Source organism: Argiope bruennichi, chromosome 5 (genome assembly GCF_947563725.1).
Source record: "Argiope bruennichi chromosome 5, qqArgBrue1.1, whole genome shotgun sequence".
NCBI lineage: Eukaryota > Metazoa > Arthropoda > Arachnida > Araneae > Araneidae > Argiope > Argiope bruennichi.
In genome coordinates this window covers 9,649,508-9,668,936 of record NC_079155.1, presented here as the reverse complement: position 1 = coordinate 9,668,936, position 19,429 = coordinate 9,649,508, and the positions used below count along the sequence as shown (strand labels likewise).

The 19,429-nt window shown below is 31.0% G+C and overlaps 1 protein-coding gene across 1 annotated transcript in view; it reads left to right on the top strand.

Moving 5' to 3' along the window:
- The first annotated feature begins 1,922 nt into the window (after window positions 1-1,922).
- The window catches only part of LOC129969099 (pancreatic triacylglycerol lipase-like), a 40,621-nt gene continuing 23,114 nt past the window's right edge, over window positions 1,923-19,429 (top strand). Inside the window, exons 1-3 of the mRNA XM_056083508.1 lie at window positions 1,923-2,017; window positions 9,545-9,795; window positions 19,180-19,326. Coding sequence (XP_055939483.1) covers window positions 1,948-2,017; window positions 9,545-9,795; window positions 19,180-19,326 — 468 coding nt within the window. The 5' untranslated portion in view covers window positions 1,923-1,947. The remainder of the gene's footprint in view (window positions 2,018-9,544; window positions 9,796-19,179; window positions 19,327-19,429) is intronic.

The window sequence follows — 19,429 nt, the reverse complement described above, 5'->3', positions numbered from 1 at the left end:
TTCCCTTGGAAAGTATCTTGGAAAACTTTAAATGCCAAAAATTATCTAGAAGTTCCTAAGATGTCTGTTCAAAGATGCATTAGTACAATTAAGAGCCATTGGTTTTCCAAATAATTTTTTCCGCTTTAGATTCCATTGAAATCTATGAATTTTGTTGAATCTCTTCGCCCATTAATGAACTCCCAGTGTCTTTTACTTTTAGGTCTTTACTTTGGTTGTCTTTGAAATTGGTTATGTTATTTAGGAATAGTATATCTTTAGAACTTTCTTCCTCATACCTGGGCAATGGGCTCCTACATAAGCAGTTGGCGTCTTTGTGCTTTCTTACATTCTTGCACACCACTTTCTAATTGCATTTCTGAAGAAACAGAGCCTTCTCGACAGCCGTTTGGAAGGCTCTTTTAGATTCCCCAACAAACAAAATGAGTGGTTAGTCACTGCGACTGCAAATGGACGACCAAAGGCGTATCTTCCTATTTCTTACCACACTGTATGTAGACAAGAATAGTCCTAATACTACGTCCATTTACGTCTGTATGTATATGGTATTTAATTCCTGATTTAAATGAGCTAAACGCGATTCTTTCGTCAATATAGTTTTGAGAGATAAATGTCAACTGATTTTCTTTTTTCCATTCAAATTTTATGTCTTGCTTCAATAATCCATTCAGTGTTTTCGTTCAGTCATCAAAATTATGTATTAATGAGTGGCAATAATTGCATATATATATATATATATATATATATATATATATATATATATGTGTGTGTGTGTGTGTGTGTGTGTGTGTGTGTAAAATTAAGGCCCACATGGCCCTCAAGTTTATCAGAGTTAAGTGTAAAACCAGTTTTAAGGAAGCAAAGAATTCTCGAGTCAACCCAATGTACGGTGTAGATTTGCTTCAAAATAACTCGCAAGATGTTTGCCCAAAACAAGGGCAGTATTTAGTTATATGTACTTGTTGTATATAATTTAACAGTGTCTCAACCTACAATTGTGGGGAGGAAGTACATACAAATCCCCATTATTTTGCAAGAATACTTTATTATTTTCATAAAACATATAAACACACACAAAAACGCTGGCCGTGGAGGAGGTGGAATTACCGTCGGGCTATTTGCTTATGGTCGATAATATACGCACATAAAATTTCTTATTTGAGAAACACTTTCCGAGGAAAAGGGATTTTTAATGGCCAAAACTTTCTGTGGAATGGATGGATCCCGTCTCCGTATATTAAATGGTTTAAAAATGTTTGTCTGCTTAGAATAATACAACAATGATCAAGGTTCAAGATCAATCCTGTACTTCATATGAAGGTATTACAATATACGACACATTCTTCAATAATCAAATTTAATTTTTCTTAAATATCCATTGAAGAAGAGAGGGGAATATGAAAATTAAAATTATGAAACATTTTCATTCTAAATATATATTTATTTAAATTGAAGATTTTTTTCCTTTACTTCGAATTTACATCCTAAGTATGTTTAACTGAAAAAAAAGGCACAGGTTTGCAGGTGCCTGTTCATAACAAGCTTTGAAAAATATTTTTGTTTTTGAGTTATTTATCGATATAGATAAAAAAAATCACGACATATATCTTTTAAGATTATATCCTTTGAAATTTATATGAGAGTCTTACATTTAAGTGCAATATCAGCACTTAAAGATTTATCAAAATTGTAGCGAAATTAAATAAATATCGCTTCAAACTGATGATTCAGTAAAAACAATTATTTTTTATGAGTTTTCTGAAAAAAAAACTTCTATTCTTATGAAAAGTCGATAACATTTGCCCTTGAAAAATAAAATATGAGTTGGGATTTTTTTAGATCTTAAACTCAATTTATAATATAAAAACATTGCTTGCTTTTTTTGACTTCATTGCATTGCTTTTCATTTTTTAATACTTAAAAAAAATCTCTTTAACTTTGCAGACCATGGAACCTAAAAGATTAATGTCACTAATATTATTTATGAACTTAATGGCGATATATGGAACCAATTCAGGTAAGCAATTATATTTGATTATGTGTAGCACTTGTTATTTTCTCAGATATGAAATTTAATTAGATCATATGCAATAAAAATTAAAGAATTTATTTTGAATTTTTCATTATTAAATTAAATATATTTTTAATATTAATTTAAGTAAATTTTTATAACTTGTATTTTTAGTCAGTATTCGATTTTGCTTTAGTCGCTGTACCTTTTAATCTCCAAAAAAATTTGTTTTGCAGCCCTCAATTTTATTCCATTTATTTCGTAGATGTAATATTTTAGTTTAATTAGATGCGATTAGAGCAAGCACCCTACTATTTTATAAGTACTTTGCAATGCACATGTAATTTCTTTATGTGGAATATATTCGAATAGAAAGATCCAGACAAATTAGAAATTACGAAAGTATAATCTGACATATAGTAGCAAGATGATTTATCCTGGATTCTTCTCTCTTGCTTTTGTTTTGATTCAATCAATCATTGCATTCTGAGCGCAAAGTGTAATATTCAACCTTTATTATATGTATTAAGCCTAAAATATCATAATGGTGTGAAAACATCCTAAGTTTTGAAACATAGTACAGGTTTGGATATAAAAAAATAAATTGTATTATATATATATATTTTTCTTAGTCGTACGAGATACACTTTGATAATTCAAAATATAACAGTTTTAATGCATTTTGCTATACACAGGAAAATTATAATTACAAAATTTTATTTATAATTAATTTGTAAAACCAATTTTAAAGAAAATACTGTAAGGAATTGAAATAATTTAAATTTAAATTTAAATATTTTGAATTTTAAAGTGATGTAAAAGAAATTTCAAGTGAATATACACTTCAAACATATTGAGAAATACATTAAAATATATCAATTTATTTTCATTTAGTTAAACTGCCGAATACAATTTTGGAAACTATTTCTTAAGTATAGTCGAGAACATGAGAATTAAAAATTTGTCATATTTAACTGCCGCATATCCAACTAATTGCTCTGTGAACATTTCGAAAAACTTTGAACGATTCATTTGTATAATTTATGGATACAAACGCAGATTCAAAGTATTATCAAATAAAGAAACTCATTCCTCTTTTGTATATATACTTGCAAAAATTTAATTAATAAAATAAATATTAAGGCAAAATTTAATACAGAATTTTATTGATTTTAAAATGTGCATAGTGCTTATTATCGCTTTATTAGATACTTACTGCCTTTGGCAACCAGTGATTCGCCGGTATTAATAATTGCTAAAATTTAAACTACGTGTTTTCTGCAGCTTGGTCTTAAAAGTTCGGTTAAAAATGTATCTATTTTTCAAATTGACAGAAATATAACTCATACTATTTTAGATTTTAGAATCATGGCTCTATTCTCTTCAATCGATTTACCCTGCCTCTAATTTTCAGTCCATATCCTTATAATACAATTATCTCAATGGGGGGGGGGTCAAAAGTATTTCCGGCATGTGGTTAATATTCGCCGCCTGTTCAGTACAAAAATGCTGAGTGGTTGGTTACCCACTAACGATGACGGAATGTACTTTATATGGAAGGGTGAGGGCACATAGGACTCAACATTGTTTTCTACAAATTCTGTCGTGGTATTCCGATCATTCAGGTTTATCCAAATGTCTTCAGATGGTACGAAGTAAAAGTTCGTGGTTATACTTATAATTATATTGTATGAAAGAACAACCAAATTTAAATGGACTTGGCATAGCACTCTTTAAAATATAAAATTTTTGTAAAAATCTTTCCTAGATGCAAATTTCCATCTTATGAAGTATGTACATGAAACGTTTGGTAGCTGCAGATTAATTGGACTGGAATACAGAGCGCCAAGGCTACATACACATTCATCTTTATTAATAGTATGGATTAGTCGCCTCGGGTAAACTTCCGATTCACCGAGTTTATTGGTTATATTTGATTCAGATAAATTGTTTTGATATAACTTAATTTCCATGATTCCGCCAAATTGTCTGATATTAATACTGTCTTATTTTAACTGTCTTACTTACGTTCCCTTTATTGTGCACATGAAACTTTCTAATGGAGACCAATCTCATGACATAATGATGTCATTAAAGATCAAAATAATATCTTTAGATCTTATAAATTTCATGGTACTGTAATTTTATTTTCTTTTACTTCTGTTATACTACGCATATATTAAACAAAATCCTTCTTCTTTAGTTTTGAACAACGGAAAGAAAAACATGCGATCAAACAGTTTATAAAGCAATGATAAGTTTAAGTTTAAGTTTCAGTTAATTTATATATATACATACACTCATGTCCAAAATTAAGGTCACAAACAAAAAATATGCGAAAAATGAAAAACTATTCACTGTGTTGCCACGAAATGTGGCACAGAGGTACACTACAATGGAAGAAAGAACATAGATACATAACAACATGGAAAAGATTATTATCGGGAATTAAGAAACAGGGTATGTCAAAAAGTGTTACATTATGAATCAGAGATATAGCATTTATCTCGGGAATAGTCTGTCTAATATGGAGTGTGACCATTGTGCACTGCTATACAGGCTTCATAACAAGCTTTCATACTGTTTATGAGGGTGTCCATAAATGCTTGGGGCAACAAAGCCCATTCTTCCAAAAGCGCGGCTTTTAACTCTTGGAGGGTTTTAGGAGTGGGGTTACGCTGTGCAATGACTCTTCCTAGACCATCCCAAACATGTTCAATAGGATAGAGATCCAGAGACCTCGAGGGTCTGTCCATACGTCAAATAACCTCTTCCTCAAGAAAATCATAAACGATCTGGCTCTGTGTGGACGCGCGTTATTGTCCATAAACGTGAAGTGTGGGCCAAAATCGCCTCGTAACAACCTCACATAGGCTTCAAGGATATCATCCCTATAACGATGAGCATTGACAGTACCCGCATCGAGGGCGTGCAGTGGTGTACGATTGTCTAACATTATGCCACCCCAGACAAGGATTCCTCTGCCACCAAATGTGTCGATTTCTTTTACTAGGTGGGATGATAGCGAGTTCCTCGCTCTCTCCAGATGAAGATTCGATGAGTGTCACTCTGTGATGTAAATCTCGACTCATCACTAAAAAGAACACGCCCCCATTCTTGCTGTGTCCAAGTTTGATGTGTTCGGCACCACAACAACCGGGCTTTCCTGTTGGATTTTCTATTTGGAATTGAAGTCAAATTGACGCCCTCAACTGGTCTCCGGGCAAAAGGGCCCTCACTGCTAGATGTCTGTATACTGTTTGTCTGGAAATTCTTATTCCAAAGGTAGCAGCAAGGTCACGAGCAAGTTTGGGAGCTGTTGTCAGCCTATGCTATCGTGCGCTTAATGCCAAATAGCGATCCTGTGCAGGCGTCGTTGTTCTGTGACGGCCTTGGCCGGCCTTCCTGGTTACAGTACCACTTGTTTGGAATTGATTCTACAACCTGGATACCACTTTCGGTGCCACTTGTAACCATCGAGCCACCTCCGCTTGAGACTGCCCAGGTTCAAGCCTGCCAACGGCTCTTCATCTCAAGGAATCGTCTAAGCGATTATGAGAACTCCTTCTCACTGGAAACAGTTTACATTCTTTGCTTTAATGCAATATTCATAAAATTGCAGGCAAAAATCCTAGATGCCTAAACGGTCTAATTTCAGTAGATCCTCAAAAACTAATGCTAAACCACATTTTTTCCCACAACAAAGATTAATATCGTGTTACCGGACCTTCACAATATATAATATATTTTTTTAAATATATATATATATTTAAAAAAATACCAAGATTCTGCATAAATTCCCAAGATTATTAAATTTTGAGACGGTGATGATTTCATTTTTGTGCAGTAATATTTTAAAATGCTAACGCGGAAAACGCCAAAATTAATTTTCATTTTTAATTAATTAAATTTTTGAAGAAAATCGTACAGAGGTGTGTATTTCCATCCATTACGGTATATGAGTACAAAATTTGGTAATTGCAGATCAAACGGTCTAGCCTATAGAGCTTCATTATGCACAAACTCACATTCATCTTTACTAATTATATAGATGATAATAAAATCAAGTTTTCATTATTTATTGTTTGAGTGATTGAAATAACTCAAAGTAAATTATGCACTCATGTTTCAGTTATTAATAATAGATGTAACTTCTTTAATCCGTGCAAGATGTTTCAGTTTCAGAAGATCACTCTATCTCATTAATACACGAATCATTCCTCTGCAAATACTACTTTCTTCCAGCAGATTTTTTAAAAAAAATATTAAATTGATATTATCGAAAAATGATTATTAAAATTATTTTTTGCATCATAATGTTTACAATTCTGAAATTCGTATATTAAATTACGATAGAAATAATCGAACTTCATGGACTTTTGCTAACAATGAATATTTTTAAGAAATGATTGCATTAATTAAAATAAATCATAAATGCAATAAATTTATCAATGTTGTTTTGTAATACAAATTTTTATTTATTTCAAAACAATTTGTCAAAATTAAAATAACTTCACAGAAGTTCATATTTTCTTTATTTTCTAAAATTATTAATATTTTATTATCATAAAATGATTTTATTCATAGGATATTTAACTTTGTTATATGGCTGTAAATAATCGCATTATGGGGAAAAATAATTTTATTTTTTTAAAAATACTAATATAAATAAGTCATTGCGGATATGTATATAATATATAAATATTATATACATGTATATGTATATAAATATGTATGTCCCATATCCCATCCTCGTCGACTGGGCAGATTTCAACCAAGTTACCTTATTTAATCTTCAAGATAAGGGAAAAAATATTGTTTACTTTTGAAAGTGTTTTAAAAATTTAAATTTTATTTCATTAGGATTTGACCGAAATTTCACCATTTTTCTGCTATATCATCTGAGCAAAATATTTTGAAAATGAATAATTCAATATTTTTCGGAAATCCAAAAAATCCTAAATTTTGCTATTTCAATTATACCCTTTCCATTTTAAAATGGAAATTCGTTCAATTTTTATTAACTTTAAAATATTTAAAAGCATTAAAATTAATGTTAACATTATATTATTTTACCACCATTTTTTTTTAAATTTCTGATCAATTTTAAGGTTCTAGTGTAGATTTGGGTGCCCCTTCGACTGGCGACAAATTTCAGTGATGAAGCACTACTTCTGGTTTCTATAATATTTTGTTTCCAATGACGTTACTGTTGGGTTACCGACCGAAAATCCCCTTGGCGCCGATCTTGGCGTCAAAAAAATTGACAAAAAAATGAAGGGGCACCCAATTAATAAACTTTTACCCAATTTTAATATATATATATTTTCATCAGGTTTTAGTTTGTTTCAGAATAGTGGAAAGCAGGCATCGCTCAAATAGTGACGAGAAAAAAAAGTCCTTAGTAGTAAATAAAACAGATATACGCTGATAGCAGCTACTTCAGGCTATAAGAATTTAAACGATATTTTGTCTTTATTCCGCAGCCACTTTGAATGAAATTATCCAAAAACAAATTGTGTCATCACAAGGTTAAAATCTTGGTCTTTTAAATGAGCCTTTATTATTATTTTTTTTTAAATTTTGCATTTTAAACGAGTTGAACTTTCAGTTCAACTTTCTGTTTGAAATTTGTTTCTTGAACTCTTTAATATTTTCCTTCCTCTAGCTGAATTCAGTTTTTGGATGAATCGGCGAATCATCTTCAGAATTTTATAATATTATTCTGTATCTTTATCTGAAACGTTGAATTTAATGTAGCTGTAGTTTAATAAAACAATCTGAAATTCTTATATGATTTATTTACATTTAACTGTTGCCATACGTTAATAAGAGCGGTTTTTGAGCTCATATGATAGCGTTTTCTAAACGGACTGAAATGTTTTCTGTAATAAATGGAAATGCAGAAATGAAGTATCATGCATTTACCAATCTTTTCAAATGAATTTTTCTGCACATAATGGCATTTCTCTTATGAACGAATTAAAAATTTGAAGAAATTATATGTTGCATAATCAATAGTTTGCAAAAACAATTGGAATTTGATTATAAATTAATTGATTCGCGCAACATTTAGTTGTAATGTCTCGGTTTTGGGATTCAAAGCCCGATTCCTTTAAATATATGCTTGTACTCGATTCGCTTATCTAGTTGCATGGTGTGGAAATTTGGACAGAGGACGCTAATTCAGACCTCTCCCTTTGGTTAGCAGGGTTCAAATTTATTAGCTCCGTCTAGTAAGAACCTTCGTATTGCTTCAATTTGGTTAATTTATATAATCAAAATAATCTTTCATATTCACAAAATCTTCAAATTAATAATCAGCAATAACCAGAAAGCCTAAAAGTGCTGTATTAAAGACCTATACAATAGATTTTAATCTGCCTACTGGTTATCTATCTATCAATTATATTGCGAATAAATTAAGGTATTATTGATATATTGATTACTGTAATGTTAGGTTAGACTACTAAAGTTTTGAATAATGATTAAACCAACGATGCTATCACAATTGCCGATATTCAGAATAATTTTCTCTAACCATGTATTATAACTTAGTTCTGTTTAATGATAATAAGTCTATCGAATTTAAACCTGTATTATGGTATAATAAAGCTGTCATTTACCGTAATTAAGATAGAAATTGCCATGTGTTTACTTTTAAAGTATTATCAATTCCTAGCATTAAACTAAATATACCCAAAATAATGTTTCACCATTCCAGAATTTCGCAATTTTATAGAACCTGCAATTTTATATGGTAGGAGGTTTTGAAGCAAAAATGAAAATTTTCCTTTAAGCAACGATGAAGGAAAAGTCACATAATAAAACTGCCATTTCTCTTTTGTTGTGACTTGACTCAAGGTGTGTTTTTTTATTGGATTCATAATATCTGGTGAATGAAGATGATTTTTTTTCTTCAGATTGTAGTTATTTTCATGTCAGTAGCCACTTATTGCACCTTTGCAATTCCAAATGTTGCACATTTCTAAAAAAAAACAAGAAATCAGTTAAAAATAAAGCGATTGGTAAACTCTGAATTACTGTGTCAAATTCTTGGGATACGTAATAATTCTTTGATTTTGCGATTCTCTAAAGAAGAATCTCGATTGTTTATCCGGTAAAAAAATCAAACACACGATCATTATATAGTTAAATGCTTTAATATTTTTAAAATGATTAGTTAAAGGATTTAAAACAATAGCTTGATATTTTTTAATAATTAATTAAGCACTGTATTCCTTTCCTTTTATAGAAATCGTATTGCTAACAAGACTCCAAAAGTCATACATAGAGATATATTCGCTTTAAAAGTTGAGTTAATTTTTTAAACAAATGACTTGATACAGACTTGAAAGTAAATGGATGTATTTCAAACAATTCTTGAATAAAATTTTAGTTTTGAATTTCTGAGAATGTGCATTTTATCAGTTTATAAAAATATTTTATCACGATTGTTCCAGACCGAACGTATATGTTAATCTAAAAGGATATGATAAATATGAATAATAATTTTTAATGTTGTTTTCCTAGTTTTGCAGATTCTTGGAATAAATGGAGAACAGAATGCAAGATCTGAAGTAGAGAACTTCGCAAATGCTTCTTTTGTTCCTTCAAATAATAACAATTCCATTCAATATCTACTCTACACTCCAGAACAACCCGAAGAAGTCTGTTACTTCGAACCCAACGATGCAAACGAATGTGTGTTTAATGTGACTTATGAAACCAAAATTCTGGTACATGGTTACACTGTACAGTTATTACCAGGAAACTATTTCGAGGTGAGTAATAATAATTTAATTCATAAACATTAATTTTTGTTTGTTCGTATTTTATGCGCTGCCGTACCATTCATCCGATGGCGATAAAATGTAGCCAACGTATTGCTTGCATTTGCACAAATGTTATAGACATCACGCAATTATTAGCATTTATGTTGAACATAATAAAATTTTCCAACGAATCGTCTCTTACGTTTCTATGATTCAACATTATTTTTAAATTGTCATTCGACAAAACACAAACAATAAATGGCATATGTCATTTGGATTTAATCGCATATACAGTGTCACACAAAAGTGATGGGACACTTGTGCTTCACAAAAGGAAACTGTAATAAAATAAATTTTAAAAAAAATGTACAAATTTTTTGTGGGTATGTTTCTCACTTAAATTTAGTAACAATTATTACATAACATACATTTTGTCAAAATATTAAAATATTAATTTAATAAAAATACAATTGTTTAGAACGGAGCAAAAAATAGCTCACATAAGTGATGGGACACCATTATATATGCTACAAAAATCGTCTCAAAAAAGCAATAAAAATATTTTTGGTGGTTCTATTTTTACTTAAAAGCAATTGGCAATAATTTTTAAAATTGTCTGTAGTATTTCTTTCCAGTTTGTTTTGGAATTTTGGTGTTTCTTAGCTTTGTGCAATCATGAATGCTAAAGGAACAGAAACTTCGCCTGAAATTCGAAAATTATTTATTAATTTGCATATTGAACATGGAAAATCTATTAGAAAACTTCTGAAACAGTTAACTTGTGTCATTCAACAGTTTTCAATATTATTAAACGATATAAAAAGAATCATATTATTCAGGATAAAAGAAGACCTGGCCGACCATCAAAGCTATCCAATGGAAATCGTTCGGAATATTAAAAAAAAAAAAAAAAAAAAAAAATACAAGAAAGAGTGCTCCTAAAGTTGCTGCTGATTTACAAGCATTATATGGAATAATTGTTAATCCTGAGACTATTAGAAGGGCAATTCGATCTGCTAGATATCACGGTAGAGTAGCCAGGAAAAAATTCTTCGTAAGTGATAAGAATAGAAAACTCAGACTAGCTTTCGCAAAATCCAACATAAATAAGAATTCTGATTACTGGAATAAAGTTATATTTGCTGATGAGAGTAAATTTAATATATTTGGTTCTGACGGTAGAATCTTGGTGTGGAGAAAACCAGGGAAGAATTTCGCAAACAGAACTTGGTGCCAACAGTAAAAAATGGTGGAGGAGGAGTTATGGTATGGGGGTGTATGTCATCCGCTGGAGTTGGTAATCTTGTTTTTATTGACAGTATAATGGATCAGTACAATTATATTGACATTTTAAAGCAAAATTTGAAATCCTCAGCACGATAATTGAACCTTCATAACGATTTTAAATTCTACCAGGACAATGACCCCAAGCACACTGCTTTGAACATTAGACTCTAGCTGCTGTATAACTGTCCTGAAATAATAAAAACACCACCACAATCTCCAGACTTAAATCCCATAGAGAATATTTGGCAAGAATTGAATCAAGAATTCGCAAACACACCATTTCTTCAAAACAACAATTAAAATCGGTGCTTCAAGAAGAATGGGGTAAAATCACTCCAGAAGTCACAAAAAAAAATTAGTCGAATCCATCCCACGAACATTAAATCATGTTTTAAAAGTAAAAGGAAATCCAACAAAATATTCAAATCTTTTAAAAAGTAAAATTTTTGGATAAATATTTGATGGAAAAGTAAGTGTCCCATCACTTATGTGAGCCATTTTTTGCTCCATTCTAAACAATTGTATTTTTATTAAATTAATATTTTAATACTTTGACAAAATGTATGTTATGCAATAATTGTTACTAACTTTAAATATGAAACACACCCAAAAAATTTTTGTACATGTTTATTTATTTATTTTATTACAGTTTCCTTTTGTAAAGCACAAGTGTCCCATCACTTTTGTGAGACACTGTATATCAAACAAAATAAAATTATTGCCATCGATGCCAATGAATATGAGTGACATGAAATGGAAAATATTTAGTACAATCACTAATTTTTTCTCTCTTTTCGTTAATGTATAGTCATCTACACAAGATATCGTCATTTAGCATGCGCAATATTTCGACCGCACATATTATTCATAGTTTATCACACAAATATAAAATATAATTATAAGTACCGATGCCAATCAAGTTTAGTTATATTGATATTTCGGTTATGCAAAGTTCATCGTTTAGTAGATCTGCCATCGCAGCTTGTAGAAATAAGCGAATTCGAGCTTCTCAAACAAACGAGGAACTATCAAGAAGAAATAAAGCATTACGTTTACAAATCGCAAATTCACGTGCTTCAGAATATCAAGATCAAAGTTCAGGTGCTACCTGATCAGGAACTACAGAATCCGAAAAACAACATACGGTAAGAATCTATGCAACTACCCTTAACGGGAACTTGAATGAAGAAAAGGTGCTCATTCCATGCATTTCCATTATTAACACCGACATGTATTTTGATTTCAAACGACTACAGTTCCCCATTGGACTTGCATTCTCGATGACCATCAGCAAGGCTCAAGGTCAAGCATTTCAAATATGAGGATTGAACCTAGAAAATCCATGTTTTTCACATGGCCAGTTGTATTTTGGATGCTCATAAGTTGGACAGCCGAGACATTTATTCAGTTTTTTTGAAAGCGGAAAAAAAAAAAAAAAACGACTATCTTAAAGCACTTGAATAATAAGGTAAAAAAATGGAATAAATATTATTTATACTTCTCCTTTATATATCATTCAATTTCAGTGAATGTATTCATTTGCCACTCAGAAAATAAATATCATTCCTAACTAAACAAGATAGTAATTTCAAATTTCACACGAATTTCCAAAAATATTTCTTCTACGGCAGCAATGTACCGGGTAACAGTTAGTATATTATATAAACTTAAGGGAGGGAAATACAAGCTACATCTGCATACCATTTGAAAAGTATTTAATTTTCTCTTTTCTCTGATGCTTTTCTAGAGTCTATTCGACCTGAAACGGTATTGAACAGCTTGTGAAAGGTATCAAATTATGTTATAGATACTTCCTGAATTTGCTGAAAATGTGTTATTTCTCTAACGTGCTTCTTTTACTTATATATTTTCTATGAATCTTTTTATGTTGCAAAAATGTATTGTTCGGAGATGTACGATCGGTTATTGTTTTCTCTTTAGAAATTGTACTGTATTTCTGAATTCCACTAAAAAAGATAAAAATTGAAGCAAAAGAATTGTAATAAGTCTATTCATCAAGAAATAAAGTCACATAAATAAACTTTCACATTTTTGAAAATATTGGCAAGGAATCCAAGCAAAAATTTTTGTTATGCATATGAAAATGTTATTATTGGTGAACAATTAGTTCTTTTCATAGCTGGTTTCGTCTTGATATTAATATAAAATTAAGATATTGGATTTGTGCGATGGTAAAAATTCATTTGTTCTAAAAGCACACACTTATACAGGTTACGAACCCCGATCAAAACCAGAAAAATACACAATCGGTAAGTGATCTAACATACATTTTTATGGTACGTAAAATTCACTTCCAAGAAACTTCGTAAATTCCCGCTAAAATGAAATGTTACTATGCCTATACTTCTAAAAAAAATAAACCAGATTTTGTTGATAAAATAACAAAGAAAGATATACATAGTGTAATTTAAAAATGCGCGAATTACATTGCAGAAAATTACAACAACATACGAAAGCACAATGGTCCATAAATCAGTTAGTGAAATATCATACCATAACCAAAACATATTACTAAATTATAACATTATAACATCTTGATGTTATAATGTTATAATTTAGTAATAAATTATTTTTGAATACATACCTTTTGAATACATACACATGTAAATGGAGAAAAAACACCTGATCTAAGATAATATTTTATAATAGTTTTGATGAAAACTCATTTAATTTTTAGACATCCATAATTACCAAATAAAATGAAAGCATATTCACAAACTAAAAGCTGTTTTTAAAAGAATTTGGTATTCAAACAATGACAATACATAGAATAAATTGCACATAATTAAGTTAATCATATTTGATAACTCCAATATGGAGTTATCATAACTCCATATTGGATAACTATGTGTGTGTGTGTGTGTGTGTGTGTGTGTTTAATGATATTTTAAACTTTTAATTTAAACCAAATTAATTTCCAAAGCTTATCTTCATTTAGCCCACAGTAATTTCATTTTCTTATTTCCTGATACAATTCCATTTTCTTTAATTCAATTGAAACTTGTAAAAATTACTGCGCATTCACTTCTAAGTATCAAATGAAAGTGATCCCTTCGTTGCCCTTGTCAAAGGTCACCACGTGTATTGAATTGGCTCTTGGGCAGAAATTACGCAAATTACACGTGTGGCTATATTACACAAGTGATCATTTGTTTCTTCCCGTTTTCCATGCCTGCCACCCGGAATAGAATAAAGCGAAATTAAAAATACAAAGTCTCTTCACTGCTTGTCAAGAAATTTTATATTAAAATTTTAATATTTTTCAATTATATCTCGATTTTTCATTAAACTATTTTTTGTTTATCTTAAAATGTAATATTTTTCTGAAAATAGAGCAAAAGTTCAAAAAATTTATACTTGAAGCAATGGTTATATTGATTGAGATGAATTTACATTCGTATATTAATTGCGAACAGAACAACAGGTCTGTGCACTGCAATTCTGAAAAGTACCACTCACGATTTATATATATTTATATATATATATACACTGCTTGATAATTACTAAGGAACTGTTACGTTTCTCGGAATAATTAAGTATAAACAATGATTGAACAAATGAAACTAAGTACATATTTAGTAGAAGTTATTATAGTGCAAAATGGTGCAGATATCGACACATCGAAGGATTAAAAACTTTAAATTAAAAAAAAAAAAATATGCTCCTTGAATGATTTCCAAACAGCCCCACAAAAATTGTTCTTCAGATCAGAATGATGCAGACATGATTACCTTAGTAAGATGTGGGATGACCACGGACACTAATGCACATTTTGCATCTGTTCTCTATTCTCTCCACTAAACCATCAAGGAGATCTTGGGGGAAATTGTCCCACTCCTCTCTCAAGGTGATTTTGAGCTCTTGCACTGTTTGGGTAGTGATGATTCTTTGTGAAACACGTCCGCCAAGAGCATCCTAGCCATGCTCAATGGGATTTAGGTCTAGAGAGTAAGCAGGCCATTGCATACGGACAATATTTTCACTTTGCAGTGTGCCCGATACCTCAACGCTTCTGTGTAGCCGTGCATTATCGTCCATAAACAAAACGTCTGGACCTTCAGTACCCTTAAAAAGATCAACATGATCCTGAATAACCTCTCTGCATTACCTTTGAAATGTGACGCTTCCTCGCTCAAAGATGTGAAGCGGTATTCTGCCATTGTGCATGATGCCTGCCCACACCATCATGCCTGGGCCGTACCGAGCACGTTCACTAACAAACTGTTGGGCATAACGTGTTCCACGCTCTCTTCACAGTAATTGGTGGACAGAATCACTTGTCACACTGAAACGAGATTCGTCTGAGAATATAGCTCTGGACCAATTTTGGATATCCCAACCAACATGTTTCTTACACCAGCGTAATCACTCATGCCGAAGGCTTGCAACGGCCTCTTGCAACGAACAGGCTTTCGTGCATACAAACCAACTTGATCTAATCGCCGTGAGATGGTTCTTGCAGAAACATGCGTACCGGTAGCAGTTGCAAGGTTTGCAGCTATCTGGCCAAGAGTTAAATTTCTGTTCCTTTTGCTACGAGGGCTATATAACGATACTCTAAAGATGCGGTATTACTTCCACGACCCCGGCAAGCTTTTACAAAGCATTTCCATCTTTAACGGCCTTCTTTAATCGCGAGATGACACTCTTTGATACATCCACTGCAGCAGCTACAGTGGTGACACTTTGACCTGCTTCTGGTCATCCAACTGCTCACCCACGATCGTAGGCAAACAAATGATGCCTTGCTGACATTTTACTTTTTATTATTGAAAGAACCAAACAGAATTTCAGAGAAAAAACTTATAATATCCTGCACTACTTTGGGTCAAACATCAAGCAGCATGAATTTTAGTATGAATAATGAGCTTGTATGGAATATCTTTTACACAGATAACGAGTCCTGGTCTACCACGCCCTCTCAACTTGAATTTATTTTTATTGGTCAGCTGTCTGAGACGCAATTTTGCATAAATCACTTGTTTCTAAGCAATTGTCAAGCAGTGTGTGTATATATATATGAATAATCGAGGGTGATATTGTGATCGTTTTTCTTGCGTTTTCATTAAGTACTACTAATATAACTTCGACAATCAACTACAAGTGGCAGCTGATTAAATATTTTTAATCGTTAATGAAATTATTTTATCGATTTAAAATTTAAAAAAAAAAAAACTAATTCTCTGCTTTGGGATCTCCTATATCAGAACTTTTCACGATGCAAAACTTAATTCAATGTATTAAAGGTAAAAAGAAGATATTTTCATATTTTATATAGAGCAATGTTCAGAGAATACATATAAAACTGCATAAGAATAGATCTCATAAATTCGGAGGTAGTTTTAGCAGATCATTTTATAATTGCACGAATCAGATTCCTCTAGGATAAAAATTGGAATATTTCCAAGTAAAGCTTTGCATGATTATACTTTTTTTTCTTTTTCTTTTGTGTTGAATTTGTTTATCTTTTTTTAAACAATAGGCTTAATTCACATAAAAAATAGAGTTACAAGAATCTTTTATTTTAAAAATTTAACTTTGTTAATTTTAAAACAAATGCTTTGATAATTTTTATTCCCAATAATGTTTTACAATATACATGTTTCCAATTTTTTTAGTAAATACGTACTTTTACGGTATTTTTTATATTAATAATATGCGTTTTTCCGTGCTTCCAGATCGCCTCCGTTTGTTGATATCATTTTTTCGAATTAATCATTATTATCACTGTTAACATCATTTTTCGAATTTTGACTTGGATTAAAAAAATGTTGAAATTTAAAGATAATTAGACAGTCTAGATTCTCAATAGTTAGAGGCATCACAATGTTTATTGCAAAGATGACATATAATGAGGTCATTAGTTTTTAAAATTATATACTGAAATCAACTGAGTGTTATATTTGCAGGCCCATTAAACGCCAAAACTCAAAATCATTATTTGTTTTCGATGCAAACAATACAAGTTATTATTTTGACCACTTATAATAGTAATTTAATGTAAAAGTAAGGAAATTGTATTTACCTTTAAAAATATAGGGTGTTGCGTTGGCGCAACGTCAGCAGGAAAAGAAATACGAATGTTGATCGTTATCACAGAGCACTACGCCGCATTTTCTTCACGTTTTAAAAACTAGAAATTTTTGTGAACCTATTAAAGGGTGTAAAATAGTCAAAACACTTCTTTAAAAATTTTAATTTATTAAAAACTAACAAATAAATGTAGTTTACAAGCTTATTATGTAAGAATAAGGTGATATAAATTTCAAGTATGATATGATTCACTACAATTGTGGTGTAAAGTAACTTCACAAACATTGCAGGGATAAAAAGTTTGGATGTGGCAATACTTGCAACGTAGTCTTCTACTGTCTGTAGACTTAACAATAAAATGTCCTTCGGATATTGGTTTTGTAAGGCTGAATTTGCTCGGACGCCCTGTAGCTGATCTTTTCTTATTTAACTCACTATCCAAGGGTGTCTGTAACAGATGAAGCACAACCTCTCGTCTAAAATCCAACAGTGACTGTTTAATTCCTTCTTCAGAAAATCTTGATATTCTCCAAGCATTTGTTATTGCAACATCGACGAAATTTGAAAATATCGGCCACCACCATCTTTTGTCACGGACCCTTATTCTGTAATTGGAAACAAAATTGTCACACAAATCTACAGCACCTATTTTCTGATTATATTGCTCAATCCAGTGAGGTTGGGCTACTAATATTTTCTTCTGATTTTCCAGTACGGAGAAATATTTTTTAGTGGTTCAATTTTTCCAAACGTTGACCCTATTGTCACAACAGAGTTGTCGTTCCACCGAACAAGTATCTTTTTGTTTTCTTCATATTGAAAAAAAAAGATTGAAAATATCTGCACTAGTTTTATATTCTATGATTTGTTTGGTACGATCAATTAAAGCTTTTTCTTCATTTTTTGGTTGAGACCGATCAATTGGTTCCTTTCTTTTCCATCTTAATTCTTCCTTTTTCCGTTTTTGTTTTTGTTTTTTTAGCAGAACTTTTGGGAGGATCTAATTTCATCTTTACATGAACTTCAACTTCCCCTGCAATATCTCTAAGTAAAACTTCATTATCGTTATTCAAAATATTTTCATTACCTTCTTCATCACTAGCATCTACTGTTTCTGGACGTACGACAACAATATCGGTCTCATCTGCATCTTCGTCATCGGAATTTTGTTCGAAAACTTTTTCCAAAGCTTCTTCAACCGTAAGATATCTTGTTCTTCGCATTTTAAACCACAGAGGATAAAAAAGTTGCTACCAATAATACGCACAGTACTGAAATGAAATCTTTCAAGGAGGATAACAGTCTACCCCCTTTCCGCTGACGTTGCGCGAACGCAACACCTTTTTTTTATTTTCCCCTCCTCCCCCACAGAAACACATGCTTTGTGGAATGTACTGACAAAGAGTGACCTTGTCTAATGTATTTCACAACCAAACCCCAATTTGTTTTTATTTTTTATTTTTTCTAAGAAAAAATGAGTTTGGAAATTTGAACAAAAAAAAATGCTTAAAGTAAAACATCGATTATTAGGTGTAAAATAATTTATTTAAGACAATTTTTTCACTGATTTGTTAGTAGTGCTATTCTTTAACATAAAACTGTAATTTATTCAAGAATTTCTTTGTTATTTTTTATATTTATTTATATTGACCGTCGCGTCAACGCAACACCAGCGGTTAATGGGTTAATTAGTGTTCCATAACCTGTACAGAAGAGTACTTTTTTGCCGCATCAGAAAACAATAAATTCAATTAACTCACTCTTTGCTTTATTTTAGAAATTACTTCTGGTCAGTTATTTATATCATTGAAGAAATTATATTGTGAAATGAGGTTGGAAATGTTTGAATTAAAATTTCTAGCATAAGGCATTTGTACTATTGCTAATGAGTAAAATATGTTCAAAAATGAAACGCGAAAAGATTTTACTCAAAAATAATGATACAAAAAGTCGGTTATGCATCTATAAATAATTTTTTATTAGATGATTTATTCAATATCACTCTTAAGTTTTATGAGGTTGTATAAAATTTTATTTTAACATTTTCTTTAGCAAATCAAAAACAAATTATTGAAATATAACAGCTATAATGTCATCATTGTAAATTGGACCAACTATAATGGACCTTCATATCTTTTGGCCAAAGCAGAAGCCTATCTAGTGGGAATCAATATTGGAACAATGATAAACTTCCTTGTGGTAAGTTTTTTTTTAATCGCATAAGGGATTATTGCATAATAATTTAAATAGAATTATTATCACAAAATATTTGGTCTGCATGTTTCTAATGAACACATTATTT